The sequence below is a fragment of the Pelodiscus sinensis genome, chromosome 1 (assembly GCF_049634645.1).
Source record: "Pelodiscus sinensis isolate JC-2024 chromosome 1, ASM4963464v1, whole genome shotgun sequence".
Taxonomy (NCBI): Eukaryota; Metazoa; Chordata; order Testudines; family Trionychidae; genus Pelodiscus; species Pelodiscus sinensis.
The window spans coordinates 236,228,247-236,249,187 of record NC_134711.1 but is presented as its reverse complement, the minus strand read 5'-3'; the positions used below and the strand labels follow the sequence as shown (position 1 = coordinate 236,249,187).

The window sequence follows — 20,941 nt, the reverse complement described above, 5'->3', positions numbered from 1 at the left end:
TTACCGGCCTTTCAGATGCAGCTGGGCACGGTACCGCTACAGCAAGGACCTCCACTTATGCCCCCACCGGCACCGTGTGCGGTGCACAGGGGCAAGCCATCGGCCATGGCAGCGCAGCGTAAGGTGCAGGCTTCCTCGGCCCCTCCCTGGTCAGCATCAGAATACTCTTCGGAGTCTGAGGCCAAATCGGTGGCATCGGCCAGGTCATCATACAGGTCACGGCCCCGTCATAGGTCTCGCTCATCGGTCAGATCATCTCACCGGGAGCTGGTGGACCAGCAGCAGTGGCAGGGGCAACCTCAATGGGCATTCTGGACGCTCTGGGCATGCCACCAGGCCCAGGGGCCTCCCCCTATGGGGCCGGCAGCGGGGTCGTCCCGAAGGAGCAGCACCCCATCTGCCAACCCTTTGACAGCCCCCCCGCCTGGAGACAGCTCGTCTATAGTGGCGATGCCAAGACGCCCGGTTATTGGTCAGGGGCAGGGGGCTATGTCCCAGCCGGGCTCAACCTATATGGACATCTCTGCCCAGGGGGAACCAGGGGCACAGCTCGGCGAGGAGGAGGCAGTCTCCTCAAGGGAGTTCTCATCATCTTCACCAGACGAGGCCCTGGCCGACCCTGCGCCCCAGCCCCCGTCAATGGACTCCAGGGTGTACCAGGAGCTGTTCCTAAGACTGGCGGTCAATCTTGCAGTCCAACACGAGGAGGTTCACGAGGACCTAGATCCTATGGTGGACATCATAGCAGCAGCAGGCCCTGGTCGAGTGGCGCTCCCGCTGAATAAAACGGTGGACAAATTGTCCAAAACTCTGTGGCAGACGCCGGCTTCTATTGCACTGACCCAGAAGGGGGTCGAGAGAAGGTACTATGTGCCCCAAGCGGGGCACGAGCATCTTTTTAACCACCTGGCTCCGGGTTCCATAGTGGTTCAGGCCGCAGGGCAGAAGGAGCGCCAAGGGCCTCCAGGTCCTACTCCGAAGGCGAAGGAGCCCAGGAGATTGCACCTGCTTGGCCGGAAGGCCTACGCCACGGGGGGCCTCCAGCTACGTATAGCTAACCAGCAACTAATGCTGGGGCGTTATGCCTTTAACACATGGGCATCTATGCAGAAATTTGCCAACCAGCTTCCTCCTGAATCCCGCCAGGAATTCGGGCCCTGACGGAAGAGGGACAAGCAGTGGCGCGTACCTCTCTCCAGGAGGCCTTGGATGCGGCCGATTTGGCAGCCTGCACTATGGCCACAGGGGTTGTTATGAGGCGTAGTGTGTGGCTGCAGGTGTCTGGCATCCCACCCGAGGTGCAGACCACCATTCAGGACCTGCCCTTTGAGGGGCCAGCCTTGTTCTCAGAGCAGACTGATTCCAAGCTTCATAGCTTGAAGGACTCAAGAGCAACCCTGAAGTCGCTAGGGATACATACCCCGGCGCCTCAGAGGCGCTCCTTCCAGACTAGACCCTACCCTAGAAGGGGGCAAAACAATGATAGGGGTCGCAGGAGGGGCCGTAACAATAGCCGCCCTGACCTCTTCAGAGGCAGGCGTAGGGGCCCTCGGTCAGACTCCGAGAGAGGCTCAGGCCCGTCACCCGGTCACCAAACTAAGCCCTCATTTTGAAGGTACTCCAGAGAACAGAGTACCAGTAGCACCTACCTGTCCACCCTTTGGGGACCGTCTTTCCCTCTTTTACCTCTTTTACCAGGGTTTCTACTCCCGCTACTTCCTAGTACCCAAGGCGAAAGGGGGCATGCGTCCCATACTAGACCTCCGAAACCTGAACACCTTTATAAGGAAGGCAAAGTTCAGGATGGTGACGCTAGCCTGCATCATCCCATCACTCAGAAAGGGGGACTGGTATGCTGCTCTCGATTTGAAGGATGCGTACTTCCACATTTCAATTTTTCCGAGTCACAGAAAATTCCTACGGTTCACAGTGGGACAGGACCACTTCCAGCTTACGGTCCTCCCGTTTGGACTGTGTACAGCCCAGAGAGTCTTTACCAAATGTATGACGGTGGTAGCTGCGTTTCTGTGGTGGCACAGGGTCCAAGTGTTTCCATATCTGGACGATTGGCTCATAAGGGGCAAGTCTCGAGAACAGGTGTTGGATCATGTCTCAAGGACCAGGGTTTTGTTCGAGAGTCTTGGCCTCCTCATAAACGAGGCCAAGTCATTGCTAGATCCCACGCAAGTCATAGACTTTGTGGGGGCCCATCTGGACTCGCCTTTGGGCAAGGCGTCCCTACCGAGAGACAGATTCATGGCTATTCACTCGCTGGTAGTGGGGCTGCAGGAGTTCCCGACTACGACGGCGAGGACCTGTATGAGGCTCCTAGGCCACATGGCAGCGTGCACTTACGTGGTCCAACACGCCAGGCTGCGCATGCGCCCATTGCAGGGGTGGCTCAAGGTAGCACACAACCCCTTGAGGTCGCCGCTAGATGCGGTAGTGACTATCCCTCAGGACATTCTTCGTTCGCTGGACTGGTGGAAGGACGTGGGCACGGTGTGTGCGGGGGTCCGATTCACCAAACCGTCCCCGTCAGTGCAGCTGGTCACGGACGCTTCGGACGTGGGATGGGGCGCTCACCTAGGCAACCTCAGGATGCAAGGTACGTGGTCAACAGAGGAGGTTCACCTCCATATAAATATCAAGGATTTGCGGGCGGTCAGGTTGGCCTGCAGGGCGTTCCTTCCCCACTTGCAGAACAGAGTGGTGGCGGTGCTGACAGACAACACTATGGCCATGTTCTATATCAACAAGCAGGGTGGGGCGCGTTCCTCTCCCCTGTGCCGGGAAGCCCTAGATCTATGGGAACTGTGTATAGCCCACGGTATTTACCTGGAGGCATCTCACCTTCCGGGAACCAGGAACGGGCTAGCGGACAGGCTCAGCCGTTCGATCCAGGCACACGAGTGGGTGCTAAGGTGGGATGTACTTCACGGGGTCTTCCAAAGGTGGAGGTTTCCCCACCTGGACCTGTTTGCAACTCTGAGCAACGCCAAGTGCAGGGAGTTCTGTTCGTACATGGGGCACGGTCTGGGCTCTCTGGGAGATGCACTGCAGGTCAGCTGGCCCGGGGCCTACTCTATGCCTTCCCCCCGTTCCCTCTGATCCACGATACACTCCTCAGAGTGCAAAGGTTCAGGGCCCAGATCATCCTGATAGCGCCAGTATGGCCTCGGCAGTACTGGTTCACCACCCTGCTGGATCTGACTGTGGAGGGCCCGCTCAGGCTACCCCTAGTGCCAGATCTAATCACTCAGAGCTGCGAGGCCGGGGTAGCACTCCACCCGAGCCTACCATCTCTGCACCTAGCAGCGTGGCTCCTCAGTGGCTCTCAGTGACGGAGTGAGCCTGCTCCAGAGCAGTCCAGGAGGTCCTCCTAGAAAGCAGTACACTAGAGTCCTCGACAAGGCTAAGTGGAAGAGGTTTACTTTGTGGTTGGAGGGCAGGACGCTCTCTCCAGGTGAAGGGGCGGTTCAGACTGTCTTGGAATTCCTTCTCCACCTGCGGAAACAGGGCCTGGCCACAGCCTCCCTAAGGGTACACCTGGCGGCCATAGTGGCTTTCCATGCCGGGGGGGGCCAAAGGTCTATCTTTGCCAATCCCTTGGTTAAAAGATTTCTAAAGGGAATTGACAGAATGATGCCATATGAGAGACCTCCGGTCCCGGCTTGGGACCTTAACCTGGTCCTGACTGCCCTTATGAAGCCCCCGTTCGAGCCTCTGGCTTCATGCTCTTTGATGCACCTGTCCTATAAGGTAGCTTTCCTTGTGGCCATTACCTCGGCCAGGAGGGTGTCAGAGCTTAGGGCTCTCACCTCAGAACCACCCTACACGGTGTTTTTTAAAGATAAGGTGAGGTTGCGTCCACACCCGGGGTTTCTTCCCAAGGTTGTCTCGCACTTCCATATGTCCCAGGATATTTACCTGCCAGTGTTTTACCCCAAGCCACACGCGTCGCCCAGGGAACAGGCTCTGCACTGCCTGGATGTTAGGAGGGCATTGGCTTTTTATATAGATAGGACACGAGAGTTCCATATGTCAACTCAATTGTTTATTTCAGTGGCGGACAGGATGTGTGGGCAGCCAGTCTCGGCGCAGCGTATATCCTCGTGGATTACTTCCTGCATTCGACTGTGCTACAAGGGCGCGGGTAGACCACTGCTGTGCATAACAGCACATTCCACTAGAGCCCAGGCAACGTCGGCGGCGTTCCTGGCCTGCGTGCCAATCTTGGAAAGCTGCAGAGCAGCAACCTGGTCATTGGTGCACACTTTTGCAGACCATTATGCAATCACGCAACTGGCCAGGGAGGATGCTGCCGTCGGGAGGGCAGTTCTGGGCTCTGCAGAATAATAAGAGAGTAGTTAGTCACCTTCCGACCCCGCCTCCGGAGGGGGGACACGGCTAGGGACTCACTTAATCAGAATGGACACGAGCAAGCACTCAAAGAAGAAGAAGAGGTTACTTACCTCGTAACTGTAGTTCTTCGAGATGTGTTGCTCATGTCCATTCTGCATCCCACCCACCTCCCCGTGTCGGAAGGAGCCGGCAAGAAGGAACTGAAGGGGTGGAGGGGCCAGCTGGGATATATAAAAGCGACGAGGAGTCCTGTGGCACCTATAGACTAACTGAAGTGTAGGAGCATAAGCTACTGAAGTGTAGGTGCCACAGGACTCCTCGTCGCTTTTGCAGATTCAGACTAACACGGCTACCCCTCTGATACTGGGATATATATGCACCTGTATACCGGCGCCACTCCAGGGGGCTCCCTGCCGGCCCTATGGATACTGCTAAGGGAAAAAAGCTCCGGAATCCGTGCACGCGGCGCGCGTACACCTAATCAGAAAGGACATGAGCAACACATCTCGAAGAACTACAGTTACGAGGTAAGTAACCTCTTCATTTGAGGACTATCAGTAGTGCCTGAGACCTTCACTATGGCAGGGAAATGATTGAGAGATACCCAGAAGAGCCCAGTGAGTGACCTGCACCCACTCACTGAAGAGGAAGGCCTCTAAGGTCACTGCCAATATGATTGGGGGAAAATTTCACCTTGACTTACGTGGTGATCATGTGAGCAAAGACTCAGAGTCCTAACCCTCCTATATCTCATTTCAGCCATGGCTATTCCTGATGCTTGGATGAGGATTTTTAAAACAAAAACAGCACCCCACAGAATATTCCCTTCCTGACCCCTGCAAGTAGCCATCTGGAAACCTGAAGCATGAACTTTTAGGGAGCTATGCCATAAACAAAGTGAGATCCAGGATTGGTAAGCCTTGGCTGCTACCATCACAAGCAACCCACTCATACAACTGCACTCAGAAATTTGTCCATCTCTCTTGAAATTATTTTTTTTGTCCTCACAACTCTTATTGCATGAATCTCACCCCTTTGATGGTGAGAAACTTTCTAATTTCCAGCCAAAATTTGTTCATGGCCAGTGCATATCCATTTGTTCTTGTGCACACATTATTCTTTAGCATACATAGTTTTCACCCTCCATGGTATTTATCTTGGTATCTTATTTATTGAGAGTAGCAATATCCCCTCTCAGCCTTCTTTTTGGATAGACTAAACAAGCCAGACTTTTCTAGTATCCTCTCATAAGATAGATCCTCAATTCCCAGATCATCCTACTTAACTCTTCTCTGCCCCTATTTTTACAGTGGTACACAGTATTTCATGTGTGGTCTTAGCAATGCCTTTTGTAGTAATTTTATATAGTATCGAATACTATAGTATATAGTATAGTAATTCTGTATAGTATAGCATATACTATAATAATTCTGTATGGCTGTTAGAAATGCCTCACCTGACACATCCTAGGATCCCATTTGTCTTTTTCAGAGCACCATCACATTGGTGGCTCATAGCCATCATGTGATCAACCCACTTCCAGCTTTCTCTTCTCTGCTATTACGTTCAACTAACGAAGCCTTAGTTTGTAACAGAAATTCTTAGTAGAATATAAGTGCATGACTTTGCACTTTATACCATTGAATTTTATCCTACTCTCCATTTTCTTTAGAACATAAGAATAGCCATATTGGGTCAGACCAAAGGTCCATCTAGCTCAGTGTCCTGTCTTCCAACAGTGGCCAATTCCAGATGCCCCAGAGGGAGAGAACAGAACAGGAAATCATCAAGTGATCCTTCCCCTGTCACCCATTCCCAGCTTCTGACAAACAGAAGCTCAGGGACACCATTCCTGCCCATCCTTTCTAATAAGTATTGATGGATCTAACCTCCATGAATTTATCTAGTTCGTTTTCAAATTCTGTCTTCACAACATCCTTTGGCAAGGAGTTCCACAGACTGACTGTGCACTCATGAAGAAAAACTTCCTTTAGTTGATTTTAAACCTGCTACCTATTAATTTCATTTGGTGACCCCTAGATCTTATGTTATGGGAACAAGTAAATTAACTTTTCCTTTTTCACTTTTCCAACCTGTCATGATTATATAGACCTCTATCATATCCCCCCAGTCTCCTCTCCAGAGCACGCTTACTCAGGTGATTATGGAGGTGTGCGTTTGTACCCTTGCAGTCTATATTTACAAAATTCTTGCATATGGGTCCTGTTATGGTAAAGTCATGCACATTCTTCAAAACATTGGTGAGAGTTCAGGCTCTGCAGTTACACATTTATACTTAAAAGCTGAAAAGGTAGAGGAAAACAAAATGGTCATAGTTAGTCATATCCTGAAGAGCTAAAGTAATATTTACAAGTAATATACATATTTAGAAGCATATACCATGTTTTAGTATCTCTGTAGTTGTGAAAGGTTCTGGTATGACTCAATGAGAGCTGCCATTTTCCTTCTACTCAAGAAGTGCAATACATACTGACACAGGGTCCAGTCTTGTGAACCGCTAAGCAATTTCAATTCACATTGACTTTCTATTGTTATCGGCGCTCAGCTATTTGCAGATATGGGAAACCCTTCGCCCCATTTTTTTAAATAAAGGAAGTGCCAATCAGCAGATAACTACATGACAGAGGCTGTACACTTTCACTATTCCATGATTTACAAGGAAAAATTGTGTGGAAAACATAGAAAAATTGTTCATATTCAAGCAAGTTAATGAACAAACAGGTGTTAATAAACAATTTAAGTGACAAACCTCCAGACTCTTTCGTCCATTTTGTCTGCTGATTAGCATTTCCTTTGTCACAAGCTAAAATGTCAAAAGCTGGCAAAACTGTAGATTCCCATTTCAATTTGAATGATTCACTTTTCATCTAATAAAAATTTGAAATAACTACTATCTATTTACTCCCTTTTTTTAGCACTAGATGAAATTATTCTGCATTCTTTTCCATAATTTACTGTTTCATTTTACAAAGGAGCCATCTGGTTACTGAACAAGAGCAATGAAATGAATAAAAGTACAGAGAATTATATCATCTTAACAGCAAAATGTTGCAAATAGTTTATTTTATAATATAAATTATTTAGTATATAATATAAATTAATTACCATGAGTGACAAGATAATGGTTTTCCAAAACTTAGTCACCTAAATAAAAATGTACTAGCAGGCTACATCATCTAGACACATAATTGTAAGTGAAGAGTGGAGCAGCAGCATTAATTCTGTCTTCTTTAATGCCTCCCATCTGTTGCAAAAGATGTGAATAATTTCTGTTAAATGGAGCCATAAAGTCAAGGTCTTGAACTTGCAAAGTTATTTTATGTCATTAATGCTTCCACGGAAGTCTGTGATATTACTCACATGCTAAGTCTTTGGACCTAATCCTGTAACCCTTTCTTATCTGTAAGATCAAGACCGCTATTTAAACGGTAATTTCAAATATGAAAAATAGTTGCAGGATGATTTTCAAAGCAGTTCTAAAGTAAATCTGATTCTCTTTTCAAGCCAGTGGAGACCTCAGTTTGCAAAATATTTTCCTGCTTCTATTTCAACTGAATGCACAATAGGGAGTTGAATTTATGATGTACAAAATTGCATCTCATTTTTTTTAATTAAGAAGAAAATATGGCATAATTGTGGGCCTAATCTAAAACCTGTTGAAGCCAGTTGGAGTCTTTCTATTTTACTTCAGGGACCTTTGAATCAAGACCTGTGATTTTTGTCTAAATTAATTATTCAGGTTTTTCTTGTTTAAACACACACAGGTCACAAAATGATAGTGATAAAGAGCAAATGGATTTGGAGAGAAGATTTCGAGAAAAAGAACTTGAAAGACAAAGATACCGGTTGGATGATGGCAGAAAGCATAGAGCTCACTATGAGTTTGACAAGTTTATGAGACGGAATGAAGAAGAGCTGAAATGGGGGAAAGGATACAGCCAAGAGAGAGGGAAGAAAGGGAACCACAACTACAGCTTCACTGTGGAGGCCGTAGACAAACTGGGTAAAGAGGACAAGTGTGATGACATGGCATCCAAAAAGGAGCGCATAAGAAATAAGGTTCTTTTATTCATTTAGGATAATCTTTCATTAGTAAAATATACCTCAAGGCCACAGGTTTTCCTTTTGCAGTCTCGGCATAAAGATGCTTTTTTTTCAAGAAAATCAATTCTCTATTTGATTTTCAGTAAAACCCAGACTTTTTTTTTTTTAAGACAATAGGATTTGTTTTCTTAGAACATTATTCTTGGAAGCCCAACATTTTTTGAGCATTTTAAAAGTTTTATATCACAGGTGATTTATAAGAGAGTTTGAAAACTTTGGCCCAGTAGTCTTTTAAAAGTGAATTTATTCTAAGTAAAATTTTTACAGACAGATTATTAGCTGTCTTACAATTATTCAGATTTTAAAGTAAAAGTGAATAAATAAATATTTTATCCAGAAGTTATCATATTTAGAATTTTTCAATACAGAAGATAGGAAAGTAGATCTTGTAGTTTTCATTCACTCTGCCCATAGGTAAAGGCTCTTTCTAGTGGAGGGTAAGTCACCCCATTGTAAAGTGTCAAATCTAGGGAAAGAGCCTTCTTAAAAAATAGCCACAGTTGGGCAGTTTCTTGAATGGGAGCCACACACAGAAAACCATTTTCCAGTCTTCACCTGTGGAGTTCACTTTCTGAAGGTTTTAGGCTTTGAGATTTCAGAGGACATGTCAAAGCATTTCTAAGAGATGGCTGCTGTTAGAGGCCTCATCCATTTTAATCATGTAGTTTTCCATACAAGATGGTTGCCACTGCTTTGCATGGAATTCATCTCTGTAACGTGCACCTTTTCTGAAGAGAGTTTTCACAGCAGGTGCAGGTAAGGTCTCCATGACAGTGTGCCTCTTGATGCAGTGGTGCTGTTTCTAGAAGTAGGACAGGCAAGCAGCAGCCCTGTTCTTTTTTCTCTGCCCCTTTAGCAACTGTCTGAATTTCTGTCTGAATATATTAAAAATATTAAATTGATTTAAACCATTTAATAAAAAATGAAAGGTCCAATTGACCTAACTCTGTTCATGCAAGTTTTAGTCTGATGAACATTGAAACTGGTGGTTAACTCAAAACACTTAAAACAATGTGTTTCTAAACATCCTAAATAAAAAGTCAGATATCTAATCTAAAGAAATGGGAAAGTAAGGTGAAACAAGACTGAAATTCAAGGGGGAAGAGAAGAGCTGATAATGGAGGATGTATCAGTGAAGGGGGGAAAGAATGAAGGAAAAAAACAAGATCAAAGGAATTGAAAATTGTGAGGGAGAGGTGAAAGGAAATTAAGATGGAACAGAATTCAGTGCTCTGCAGTTTTCTTAAAATGGCCTATTCCATGTATTTTTCTAGGTGAACCCTATACTTTAATACAGATGTTAAATAGGATCTCTCCATAGCATCAGTCTAATACAGGCTGCACCTCTCTAGTCTGTTGCTCTCTGGTCAGGCAGCATCCGTGGTCCGGCATGATCTTAGTTAGTCAGATGTCCACTGTTCGCAGGAGTGGCTAAGTTTCCTTCGGTCCCATAAAGTTTGCTTATAGTCTCCAGTCCTGGTTCTCAGTATTCTGTGATGTTATTTAGTTCTAATTTACCCCTAAATGTCTTCTAAGAGATCAGTAAGCAGTTGAAGTGTTGGTAATGTTGCTAGACAGGATTGACCTCCTGTGGTTCAGCAAATTCTCTCGTTCAGCACCAATCAGGTCGGGTCCCAAGGGTGCCAGACTAGAGAGGTTTCACCCCTATTTGTGATAGTTAAAATAAATAGCCTCAGTAGGCAGAGGCTTTTAAACAGTAACCATTCACAATAAGTTTCAGTTGCATTTTTCCTAGGAACTAGCTGCACTTTGGTATTCAGATCCACAAATTTCTGATGGTTTCAGTCATGGGTAGTGGGTATCATAGGCAGTGGAAGGCATTGCATTCTCAAACTGCTTGACCTGGCCCTGCCCATGCTCCACCAGAGTCCCCCAGACTCTCTTCCCCAGCCTGCTGTTGTGGTATCAGAGGCAGAGGCTGGGGCTGGCATCAGGCTGTGCCGCATCATCTGCTCTCCTCTCCAGTGTTTGGGGACCAGGAAAAGCTGGGACCATGCTGCCCATTGGAGCTCTGGGGCTGGAACAGGCTGCAGCTACCAGCTCTCCCAAGGTCTAGGGCTAAGGCAGGTGCAGTCTCTCTAAAGCAGGTTGGGGACGTGTGCTGCCTGCTGGCTCTCTGGAGCTCTGGGGCAGGCTGGAACTGCATCACCTCCCAGCTCTCTAGAGCTCTGGGAGAGACTGCAGCCGTGCCACACACCAGGGCTGCAGAGCTCTGGAGGGGGTGGGCAGGTTACAGGTACAGTGTCCACCAGCTCTCTGAAGTAGACTGGGGGTGCTACTATGGGGCAGAGATCATAGGCCAGTGAACACATTGGCGGGGGGTTGTACAGGTGCCAGCAGCAGACAGAGTGGGGGGAGAGCTGGGCTCTAGTGGACATTGAAAAGGCAGGGCTTTGGCCGGAAAGGGCAGGGCTGGGGGCTTGCCTCCCCAAGCTATGGGGTCACCCACTGCCCGTGGTTTCAGTGACTATGCCTGTAAAAATAGTCATTTTTCTTTGTGCTCATTTTGTTTCCTGATTCATGTTGGTTGGTATCCATCTATTCATAAAGAACATGAATATGAGAGTGGGGTATGCTAGGTATGACCATTGGATGGATGACTAACATTTTGCATCCCATGTTTAAATGTATTAATGGTTCATAGGTCAATATGGCTCTGCACACACGTCAATGAGAGAGAAACAACAGGAGCTTATATACTGAATTTCATTTGAAATTCACTATACCCTCATTGTTCTGGTTTCTTCCAATGAGTATTATTTTATTATATTTGTATTTATTATCTAACATTCGTGTATAAAGCCGTAAGTGTGCGTGGCACCAGTTACTGTCCTCCCCAACTTGAACTGTAAATAGTATCAAAATTTACTACAGAATTCTTTTGGCCTTTGTTATATCATTCTGTCAGAGTCATCCTTTGATTACCACTGTTTTATTTTACTCAAAATTCTTGGATCCCAAAAATAGTGTTATAAAAGAGGTGGATAATAAATGCAAAATCTGTTTTCATTATGTTCAAGCTTTTTCCTAGTTCTCATTAAATGCAAAATAATTTTAACACAAAAATCCAGTATCTACATAAACTCAAGTTAGTCACTTTCACGCTCACATATGTTAATAAACAATAGTTTTCTCAAAAAAATTAACCTTATGCACTTCTTTCTAGGATCGTCCAGCCATGCAGTTATACCAGCCAGGAGCTCGCATTCGAACACATACGGGATCTACAAGTAAAATCTCTGACTGCCCTGGAAAGTCCTCTGAAGATGCCTGTGATAGAAAGTATGAGGTAGATAATTCAACTGGAGGGGGTTCTGAGAAGAGTGAAGAAGCAGAATGAAATAATGGGTAGAAAACTTGTGAAAAAATGAATTTAAGATTTAATTTTCGCACAAAATACATAAGACCACTTCAGAATTCCACAGGTTGGACCAACAAAATTTGAATACATCTATTCTTGTTCTTTAAAATGAATAAAATGATGATCAGAGGCATAAAAACAATGTAAAAGAAATTCAGTTGCTTTTCTACAAAAAATAGATGCAAGCACTGTTTAACTAGTTTAGTATTGATCCAGTATTTTAGGAAATTTACGTTTAGCTAGAAAACCTCTATTAGTTTTAAACCAATATTTATACAAAACTTGCCAGAAAATATTTCACTTACTCTTGCCTATTAAATTGAGACAAATAAAGAAATGTAGAATTGCATCAGTGTAAAATCTGAGGCACTTTAAATGGGTTCTGTTAATGGCATTGACTACCTAGGACCCAATCCTGCAAACACCACTAGGCATAATGCTTACTACAGAGACTAGTACTGTTGAAGTCAAAGGGACAAAACCCAGCATAAGCACTGTCACCAGTAATATTTATAGGATCAGGCCCATAGTTTGCCATTGTTTGTTGGTATCCATACCTCATTATGTTTACATTGTTTTTCAATTAACTATAGTGTCAGATAAGTGTGAGTAAATGCTACAATATGTTATAACATTGGTCATTCTCTTAACCACTTTTGCCTTTATGTCTAATATATTCCTGTGTTTAAAACCGAAAAAATAACACAAATCTCTGCACTTAAACACAATATGTGGTTTTACTAAAATTGCATTTTTTTAGTTTTGTTTCCAGTATTGACTTTTTAAAAAACAATTCTACGGTGATTACTTTTTATATGTTAAATGTTTCACATAAATTGCATTTGCAGGATTTGGAATATGTATGATATATATGTTATAAAATATAATTTGTTTGGGGGGAACCCCCCCCCCACACACACAGCAGTTCCAACTTTTCATTTTGCAGACCTAAGCCAAATTCCGGCCTCTGATGCATGCTTATCGCTTCCAGTGCCGTCAGAGACAGATATATGTCCATCCAAGAACAAAATATGTCTCATTATTAGTTGTCTTTTCAACTGATGCACTTTTCAGTTGTTTGAAACCAAGATCTGCTTGATCAATAAAGTTAAATATTAGGATGTTTGTTTAATTTTTGACATCCCAGTTTGAAGATTTTATTATGAAGCGTAACATCTGATTGTTCTAAACTAAAAAAAATTGTATTTTCCCAAACATTAAACATAATAAAAAGTAAAAATACTTTGACTGTGAACTGAGAAATAATCTTCCACAACTCTTTTGCTTAGTAAAGATACTAAGAAACCTAATATGCTAATTAGTAGTATTAAATGGCCGATTAAAATATAATTGAAGTGTTTTAATTTTAAGTTACATATAAGATGTTTTATAAGCAAGAGAATTAAGCATTTTTACTGACAAACTACTTAGCAGTAGGACATTTTTAATCTTAAATAAGACATCACAGGATGGGCTGAGTTGGGTTCTATTCCACTTGTGCTGGGGCTGGGCTGGTGGTTGGGTCAGGTAATCAGACTTGCATGACAATATCTCAAGGGTGAAGCTTCCTATAAATGGAAGCCTATATAGCATGAAGGGAGGGACTAGTAAGGAGCAAGAATACTGGATAAAATAGAGCCAGCTCAGTGGCAGAAAATGTTAGATGGCTCTCCACAGTTTTGCTGTACTCTTTGTTAACCTGAAAAGAATGTACTGTAATGACCTATCCAGAGGGCTTATCACCTTAGTGATCCAATAGCTCTAGATTGCTGGACAGTATCAGAGAGACAGTGAGTTGACTAGGGTAGGGAAACTGAGGCAGGAAGGTTCCTGGAAGTCAAGGGAGATAAAGGGATTTCGTCACAACTGTCCACACACAAATTTACACCAAAATAAGGAAAGATGCTAATTCGAACCAAATTAGTTATTTAGGTGCATCTTTGTGTGTAGGTAAACCACAAAACTCCATAGGATCAAGGCCCAAATGAGACCAAATATTTCCAGCCCATTTAAATTATAGGAGGTGATGACTAGAGTCCAGACTAAAGAGCAACCACTTTGGATGTGGGAGTCACCAGAAGACCCAGAATGCCTGTAATTCTTCTTCAAGATATGTTGTTCATGTACACTCCCCAGCCTGGAACCCTCTCCCAGAGCCAGCATCCCCTTCTCCTGCATCCTGATTTCCTCCCAGAGCTTGCACTTCTCACCCCTTCCCACATCCAAATCCCTCATTCCCACCCCAGAGCCTGCACCTCCTCTCTCAACCAAGTGAGAGCGTATAATGGCTGAGGATAGCAAGTGATGGAGAGGAGGGGAACAGAGAGGATGGGACCTCAAAAGGGTGGAGTCTTGGGGAAGGAATGTGATTTTAATGTATTGGTATTGGAAGTGGGTTCCTTTTTTCTTTTTTTTGTTTTTGTTTGACAAACCTTGGCATAGGGGTACCAGTTTAATAATTCTGCGTAGGGCACCATAAATCCTAAGGATGGCCCTGCTAGGTAGAAAGGCCTTTTAATTGGCACATCTGCAATTCCACACAGCAAACTATCAGGTTCTTCTTTGAGGAGTGTCTCCGTGGGTACTCCACCTTCAGGTGCATCAGCACCTCTGTGCTCTTGATCGGGGATTTATGATAGCAGTGCCCTGTGGCTGGCTGCGCATGCAGAGTGCTGGCGCATCAGGGATTTCCCTACACCCCCCCTATGGAGGTGTATATACCTCCCTGAATTTCCCCAACACCCCCCCACTTTTGTGAACTATGGTGCCATACAGCCCACCTTCACCCTCATGGTCTCATCCCTCATCAGCCCTGATACCCCCTCCCCTTGTAAATTCTAACACCCCCCCTAATTTCATTCCTGGGGAGGCTACTGCGTCATATGCAATCTGGAATGACTACTGCACTCACACAGCTGGCCACCTTCTCAGTTCCTTCTCAACCGCCGTCGGCTTCAGTCACAGCTCAGCAGTTCCCCTATACTATGGGTAGTTTTAGTGTGTTCTCATAGTGATTTAGTTACTAATTAGATATGCCCCAAGTTTCCTTTTTCTTAAAAAATTATTTGATTTAGGGTCTCTTTGTGGACACCACAGTTCCACTTAAAACCTCTTCTGCTCTCCATGATATGCCTGGCTTGCCTGGTTTTAAAAAGTGTACAGACTATCTTTCTCTATATCTGATGGGAACAACCGTTGTTTTGGGAAAGAGCACCCCATAGAGCACTGTCCTCATTGTCAAAAATTAACAATGCATACCAGAAAGGCCAAGAAGCTACAAGTAAAAATGAGTCAACTCTAGAAAAAAGCTCAATCTGGGTCTGACCCCAAGCAGAATACCCCTCCCAGTCAGAAATCACCTGGGATGGGGTCAGAGAGAGTGGCTCCTTCTGAAACAAGTCCGAAAGACCAGGGCAATCCTCATCCCAAGAAGAGGTCCTACACCTCCTATGGGACTGACTCTCCCATGAGGAAATGTCTTCTCTACAAGAATGCTGCACATCCACCCCAGCACAAAAGGGGTTGAAGAAGCAGCCTGTAAGCAGGGCCAGCAGCACTAAGAGCCGTGACCCCAATTAAAAAGAACAAGAATATGCCTCCACTAAGGAGCCCTCTGAGGCAAATTGCAAACCCTCCCTGCCGGCACTGGCAAAAACAGCTGTGGTACCAGCTGCAGATCGCGACCAACAGCACAGCCAAGCCACAAGTACAAGTGTTTTGCCTCAGGTGGCAGTAACAGCACCATCAGAGCGCTCAGCACCGGCCACACAAGGGGCAACTGGCACTGCAAACAACCCCGCTGAGCATGCCACACATAGCTCAGCCCCTAATACTACCTCCCCCTCCACTGGTACCACATTTTACAGTGGCGACAGAGCTAGATGTTAGTTCAGTGCCAAGTACTCCTCTTTTTGGTGCTAATGGCACGCCAAATTTCAAGATACAGTCTTTCCTCCACACCTGGCAATTCAACAGCCCCAGTGTTTAGCAACAATAAACAACACATCACATTTACCAAGACACTCCATATCCAAACACCAGCAACAATTATGATAGTAGCAACTTGCATGGTAGTTTCCTCCCACTCTCCCTCGCAACTGGCCATATTGTGACCTATGGACTGCATTTAGACCGCAACGGGCACCAACCTCAGTTGCTATCCCCTGCACCACGGTCTCAGGCACCAACACCCCATCTCCAAAACACTACAATTCAAAAACAGAAGACCAGGAGGTAGGCATTATCAGGGATGAGCACGCATCTTGCGCTCTTCTACCAACACATACCTCGTCTTCACCCCCGATGACATAATCATGCCTCCAACAATCGCCGGGAGTGATTTTAAGTCATTTCAAGACCTTTTTTAAAAAGTCGCCGAGACTTTAGAGATTTCATTGTCTGACATGCCTCAGACACAGCATAAACTGACAAATATATTGAATGCATATTCCCACATGAAACTGGCAATCTCCATGAATGAGTCGCTTATGAACCCTGCCAAAAAGATCTGGCAGACGTCCTCCACAATCACACCAACCTCCAAAAGAACCTCTAAGAAATGCTATGTTGCCTCTAATGGAACAGAATTTCTCTTCTCCCACCCCACACCAAACTCAGTGGTTGAAGCAGTAAACCAGAGAGAGAAGCAACAGGCCACTAGTACCATCTCTCATGTCAGGGATTGGAAGAGGTTGGACACAATGGGGAGAAAAGCATATTCCTCAGTGAGTCTTCAACTCAGAATAGCTAACTATGTGGCATTACTGACAAAATACACACATCACATCTTTGACTAGTTAACAGCTTTTATTGAATCATTACCAGACAATCAAAAGGAACAGTTTAAGGCCAACATCAAGGAGGGCACACTCATATCACATACAACCCTCCAGGCAGTGCATGATTCAGCAGATACAGCAGCTAGATCTCTGGTTTCCACCATAGTGATGAGATGGGCCTATTGGCTCCAACTCTCTGGCTTCCTGAGAGAGGTAAAATCCACAGTGGAGGATTTACCTTTCAAGGCCACCAAGCTTTTCACAGACTTCGCAAATGCTTATACACCTTGAAGGATTCCAGAATGACTCTAAAAACTTTAGGCATCCACATACTTGTCATGAAAAGAAAGCAAGGCAGGCCATTCACTCAGAGATACAGAACACAACCGTTCAACCAGCAGCAACGGCACTATGACAATAGACATCGGCCACGTCAAAACAGATGCAGAAAATCCAATAGTCATCAACTCAACAACTCTCAACATCTAGACAACAGTTTTGAAGTCCTGGTTGAGGGTTTGATCATCCCAGTATTTCCAAGGCAGCAATCAGAACCATCCACAATATTTGGCAGCAGACTAGCCACATTCTATCCAGCGTGGTCCCTCATGACCATCGACAAGTGGGTGTTGGAAATTATAAAAACCAGCTAAAGCATCCCCTTTTTAGATATCCCTCCATCCCACCCTCGCGTGCCCGTCACTCTTCACCCCTCTCACAAGCATGTGCTCGCACAAGAGGCAGAACACCTTCTAAAGCTGGGAGGGATAGAAGAGGTACCACAACATCACGGGCAGTGGTTTCTATTCCCATTACTGTCTCACCACCAAGAAGTCAGGCAGTTGGAGGCCTATTCTGGACCATCACAGGTTAAACCGCTTTGTCAGATATCAGTGCTTCAAGATAGTGACCCTTGCCACAATTATCCCTGCCTTGGAAAAAGGAGCTTGGCTGACTACTCTCGACCTCCAGGATGCTTATTTTCATATATCAATACACCCGTCACACAGGACATGCCTATGCTTCATAATACAAGACAGATACTTGCAGTACTGAGTGTTACCATTCAGACTCTTAACAACACGTCTCTGCCTTCAAATTCTGGGTCACGTAGTGGCGGCCACTTTCCTAGTACCCCACGCTTACCTACACTGCACTCGACGTACCACCTGTGAATCCACTCTCTGAACAAACAACTCTCCTTACGTACCAGAATAAAATGTTCTCTCACATAGTGGACCCAGCAGGGCAATGTATGTGTAGGCATCCCTTTCCAATGCAGCCCCCCCCTACCCCCCCGTCAGTCATAATTAGTACAAATGCATCACTGCTAGGCTGGGGAGCACACCTTGGCCTCAGGAGTCCAGGCCCAATGGACTCAGGATGAGTCCAGGCAACGCATCAACCAGTTAGAACTACGGGCGGTACAAAAGCTATGCTTTCACTTTCTCCCCCTAATATACAACAGTCAGTCCAAATTCTCATGGATAATGTTACCACAATGTACTACACCAACAGACAGGGAGGATCATGCTCCTCCCAGCTATATCAAAAAGCGGTCCTGCTGTGGAAATGGTGCATTACGCACAACATAGACCTGATTGCCGCTTACCTCCTGAGCAAGGACAACATACTTGTCAACACTCTGAGCAGGTAATTTCCACAGAACCATGAATGGGAACTAACCCGATCAATGCTGACCTACCTCTTCAAGAAGTGGGGATTCCCAACAATAGACCTATTCACCACATATGAGAATGCTCGCTGCCCACAATACTGTTTCAGGGCGGGCATAGGGCCCCACTCCCTAAGGGAAACCTTCAGCATCCAATGGACATCTACCCTAGCATACGCATTCCCCTCCTTCCCTCCAGTACAAAGGGTGATCCTCGAGATCAGACAGGACAGGGCCAGAATAATACTTGTAGTGTCCAACTGGTCCAGACAAACATGGTACCCATACCTTCTACAGATGAGCATCCTCCCACCACATCAATTTCTGCCAGTATACTCCTTACTTACACAGCGCAGGGGCCAGATACCCCATTCGACAGTCCACATGTTACATCTTCAGGCATGGATGCTTGTTGGCTAAACAATACGGAGAGAGCCTTCTCTGACTCAACACAGCTCATCCTCGCAAGCTTCAGGAGACCTACAATGAAGATGACATGTATGCAGAAATAGAAGTGCAAGACACACTCCTATGAACCCTCCCACACAGGAATCTCACAAATTTTACAATACCTACTGGACCTACATAATGTGGGTCTCTCCTTAAGTTCCATCAAAGTTAATCTCGCATCCATATCGGCCCTTCATGCTTTATTAGGAGGCTACACAACATGTTCCTCCCACATAAGGACCCAATTCCAGCATGGGACTTGAACCTCATGCTAAAAGTTCTCATGGGTAAGCCATTCGAGCCCATAGCAACATGTTCATTACTACATCTGTTCATGAAGGTAGCCTTCCTTGTAGCAATTACCTCTGTTAGAAGTGTCAGGGAAATGGCAGCCATAATAGCAGACCCCCCCCCTCCCATACACAATATTCCACAAGGACAGTGTGGTACTGCAGACCTATCCCGAATTCCTCCCCAAAGTACTTGCCTCATTCCACTGCAGTGAATCCATATACTTACCCGTCTTCTTCCCAAAGCCGCACAAGGACAATAAAGAGGCAACACTCATACCTTGGATGTCTGCAGGGCACTTGCTTTTTACCGGACACGAACAAAGCCCTTTTGCAAAACACCACAACTGTTTGTTTCATCCACAGAGAGGTCACAAAGGTTACCCACATCAAAACAAAGAATGTCAAAATGGGTATCCAGTTGCATCCATCTAGCATACACCTTAGACGGGAGACAGCCACCACCCTGTGTCAAGGCCCGCTCCACAAGAGCTATGGCAACTACTACTGCATTTCTTCATGGTATACCCACGGAACACATCTGCAAGGCCATCACATGAGCGTCCACGCACACCTTCACACAGCATTATGCAATCCAAACATTTGCAGATGCAGAGATGAGATTTGGCCACACAATATTCTCAGTCACAGACTCTCACCTGCCAAAGCTCCCTTTCCCATCTACGACTACTGCTTCAAAATCACCTGAAAGGTGGAGCACCCATGGGGACATTCCTCAAAGAAAAAGGGAAGGTTACTCACTAGGTGTAGTAACTGGAGTTTTTTGAGATGGTTGTTCCCGTGGATGCTCCACCACCCATTCTTCTCCCCACCGCTTCAGATTCCAGAATGTCCAGCTCAGAAAAGGAACTGAGGAGGTGGCCAGCTGCGCATGCACAGTAGTCGCTACAGATTGCATGCATTGATGCTCCGCGTGCACAGCTGGCCAAGGGCAAGGATATCTCAAATCTCCACTCAAGAGCACAGCGGCGCTGATGCACCTGAATGTGGAGCACCCTTGGGGACAACCATCTCGAAGAACTTCAGTTCCTGCACCTGGTGAGTAACCTTCCCGTTTCACTCATGATGACCAAGAACTTCTTCTATTGCTCCCAATTGTATAAAAGACCATATTCCTTGAAGCAACATGGCCTAATGAGATGGGTCTATGAAGAGCCAACATCAAAGGGTTTGGTGAAAAAGAAGGCAAGTGAACTAGCTAACAAATCCTTCCTTTACAGTGCTGGGCACCCACTTTTCCAGTGTTGTTCTGTCATTGCTCATGGAGTTAAAGAATAGGTGTCTTCTGAAAGTAGAAATAAGGTGGTGAGCTTGGAATGCTGTCTTCAATGAGGCAGTCACTTTATCTGTTCTCTACCCTCCACACTTATCAGAGACTTAAAATCACTACTAGCATCTAGAGCAGGGGTGGGAAAAGGGCCTCCGCGGGCTGCATTCGGCCCGCCAAACGGGTAGATCCGGCCCATGGAGGCCTGCCACTCTCCCGCCCTGCCAGAAGCATGTTACACTTGTAAGCACCATGTGCTGCTTGCAGGGCAGGAGCAGAGCGGAGTAGACTTGGCGTGCTCCCCCACCCCCACGCCAAGCCTCCTCCGCTCTGCCCCTGCCTTGCGAGCAGTTTGCAGCGCTTAAAAGCGCCACGTGCTCCTGGCAGGGTAGGAGAGGCTTTTAGGCGGGCTCCCTTCTACCCGGTTGCGCTGCCCTGGGAGAGGGTGTGTCTGGCGGGGGGAGGAGGGGCGGGAAGAGGGTCCTGGCCAGACAGATTGCCAGCATGGGGAAAGGGGCGCAGCCGCCAGTGGGCTTTGCGCACAGGGAGGGCTGGCGCACAGAGTTCTCCGCAGCAACAGGCGCAAAT

At 46.0% G+C, this 20,941-nt stretch overlaps 1 protein-coding gene and 1 long non-coding RNA gene across 3 annotated transcripts in view; one reads left to right on the top strand and one right to left on the bottom strand.

Moving 5' to 3' along the window:
• The window catches only part of UPF3A (UPF3A regulator of nonsense mediated mRNA decay), a 45,339-nt gene extending 32,346 nt beyond the window's left edge, over positions 1 to 12,993 (top strand). Inside the window, exons 9-10 of one of the 2 annotated variants that reach the window (XM_075918168.1) lie at positions 8,151 to 8,445; positions 11,678 to 12,993. In XM_075918168.1, the coding sequence (XP_075774283.1) occupies positions 8,151 to 8,445; positions 11,678 to 11,851 (469 nt within the window). In that variant the 3' untranslated portion in view covers positions 11,852 to 12,993. The remainder of the gene's footprint in view (positions 1 to 8,150; positions 8,446 to 11,677) is intronic. The other variant, XM_075918178.1, reaches the window with a different exon arrangement.
• Positions 3,989 to 20,588, bottom strand: LOC112544351 (uncharacterized). Its single transcript, XR_012900251.1, has 4 exons — positions 18,673 to 20,588; positions 11,659 to 11,781; positions 6,520 to 6,668; positions 3,989 to 4,348 (listed from the first exon to the last, which is right to left on the bottom strand). It is a non-coding gene; the product is annotated as an uncharacterized LOC112544351 (long non-coding RNA).
• Positions 20,589 to 20,941: the final 353 nt, after the last annotated feature.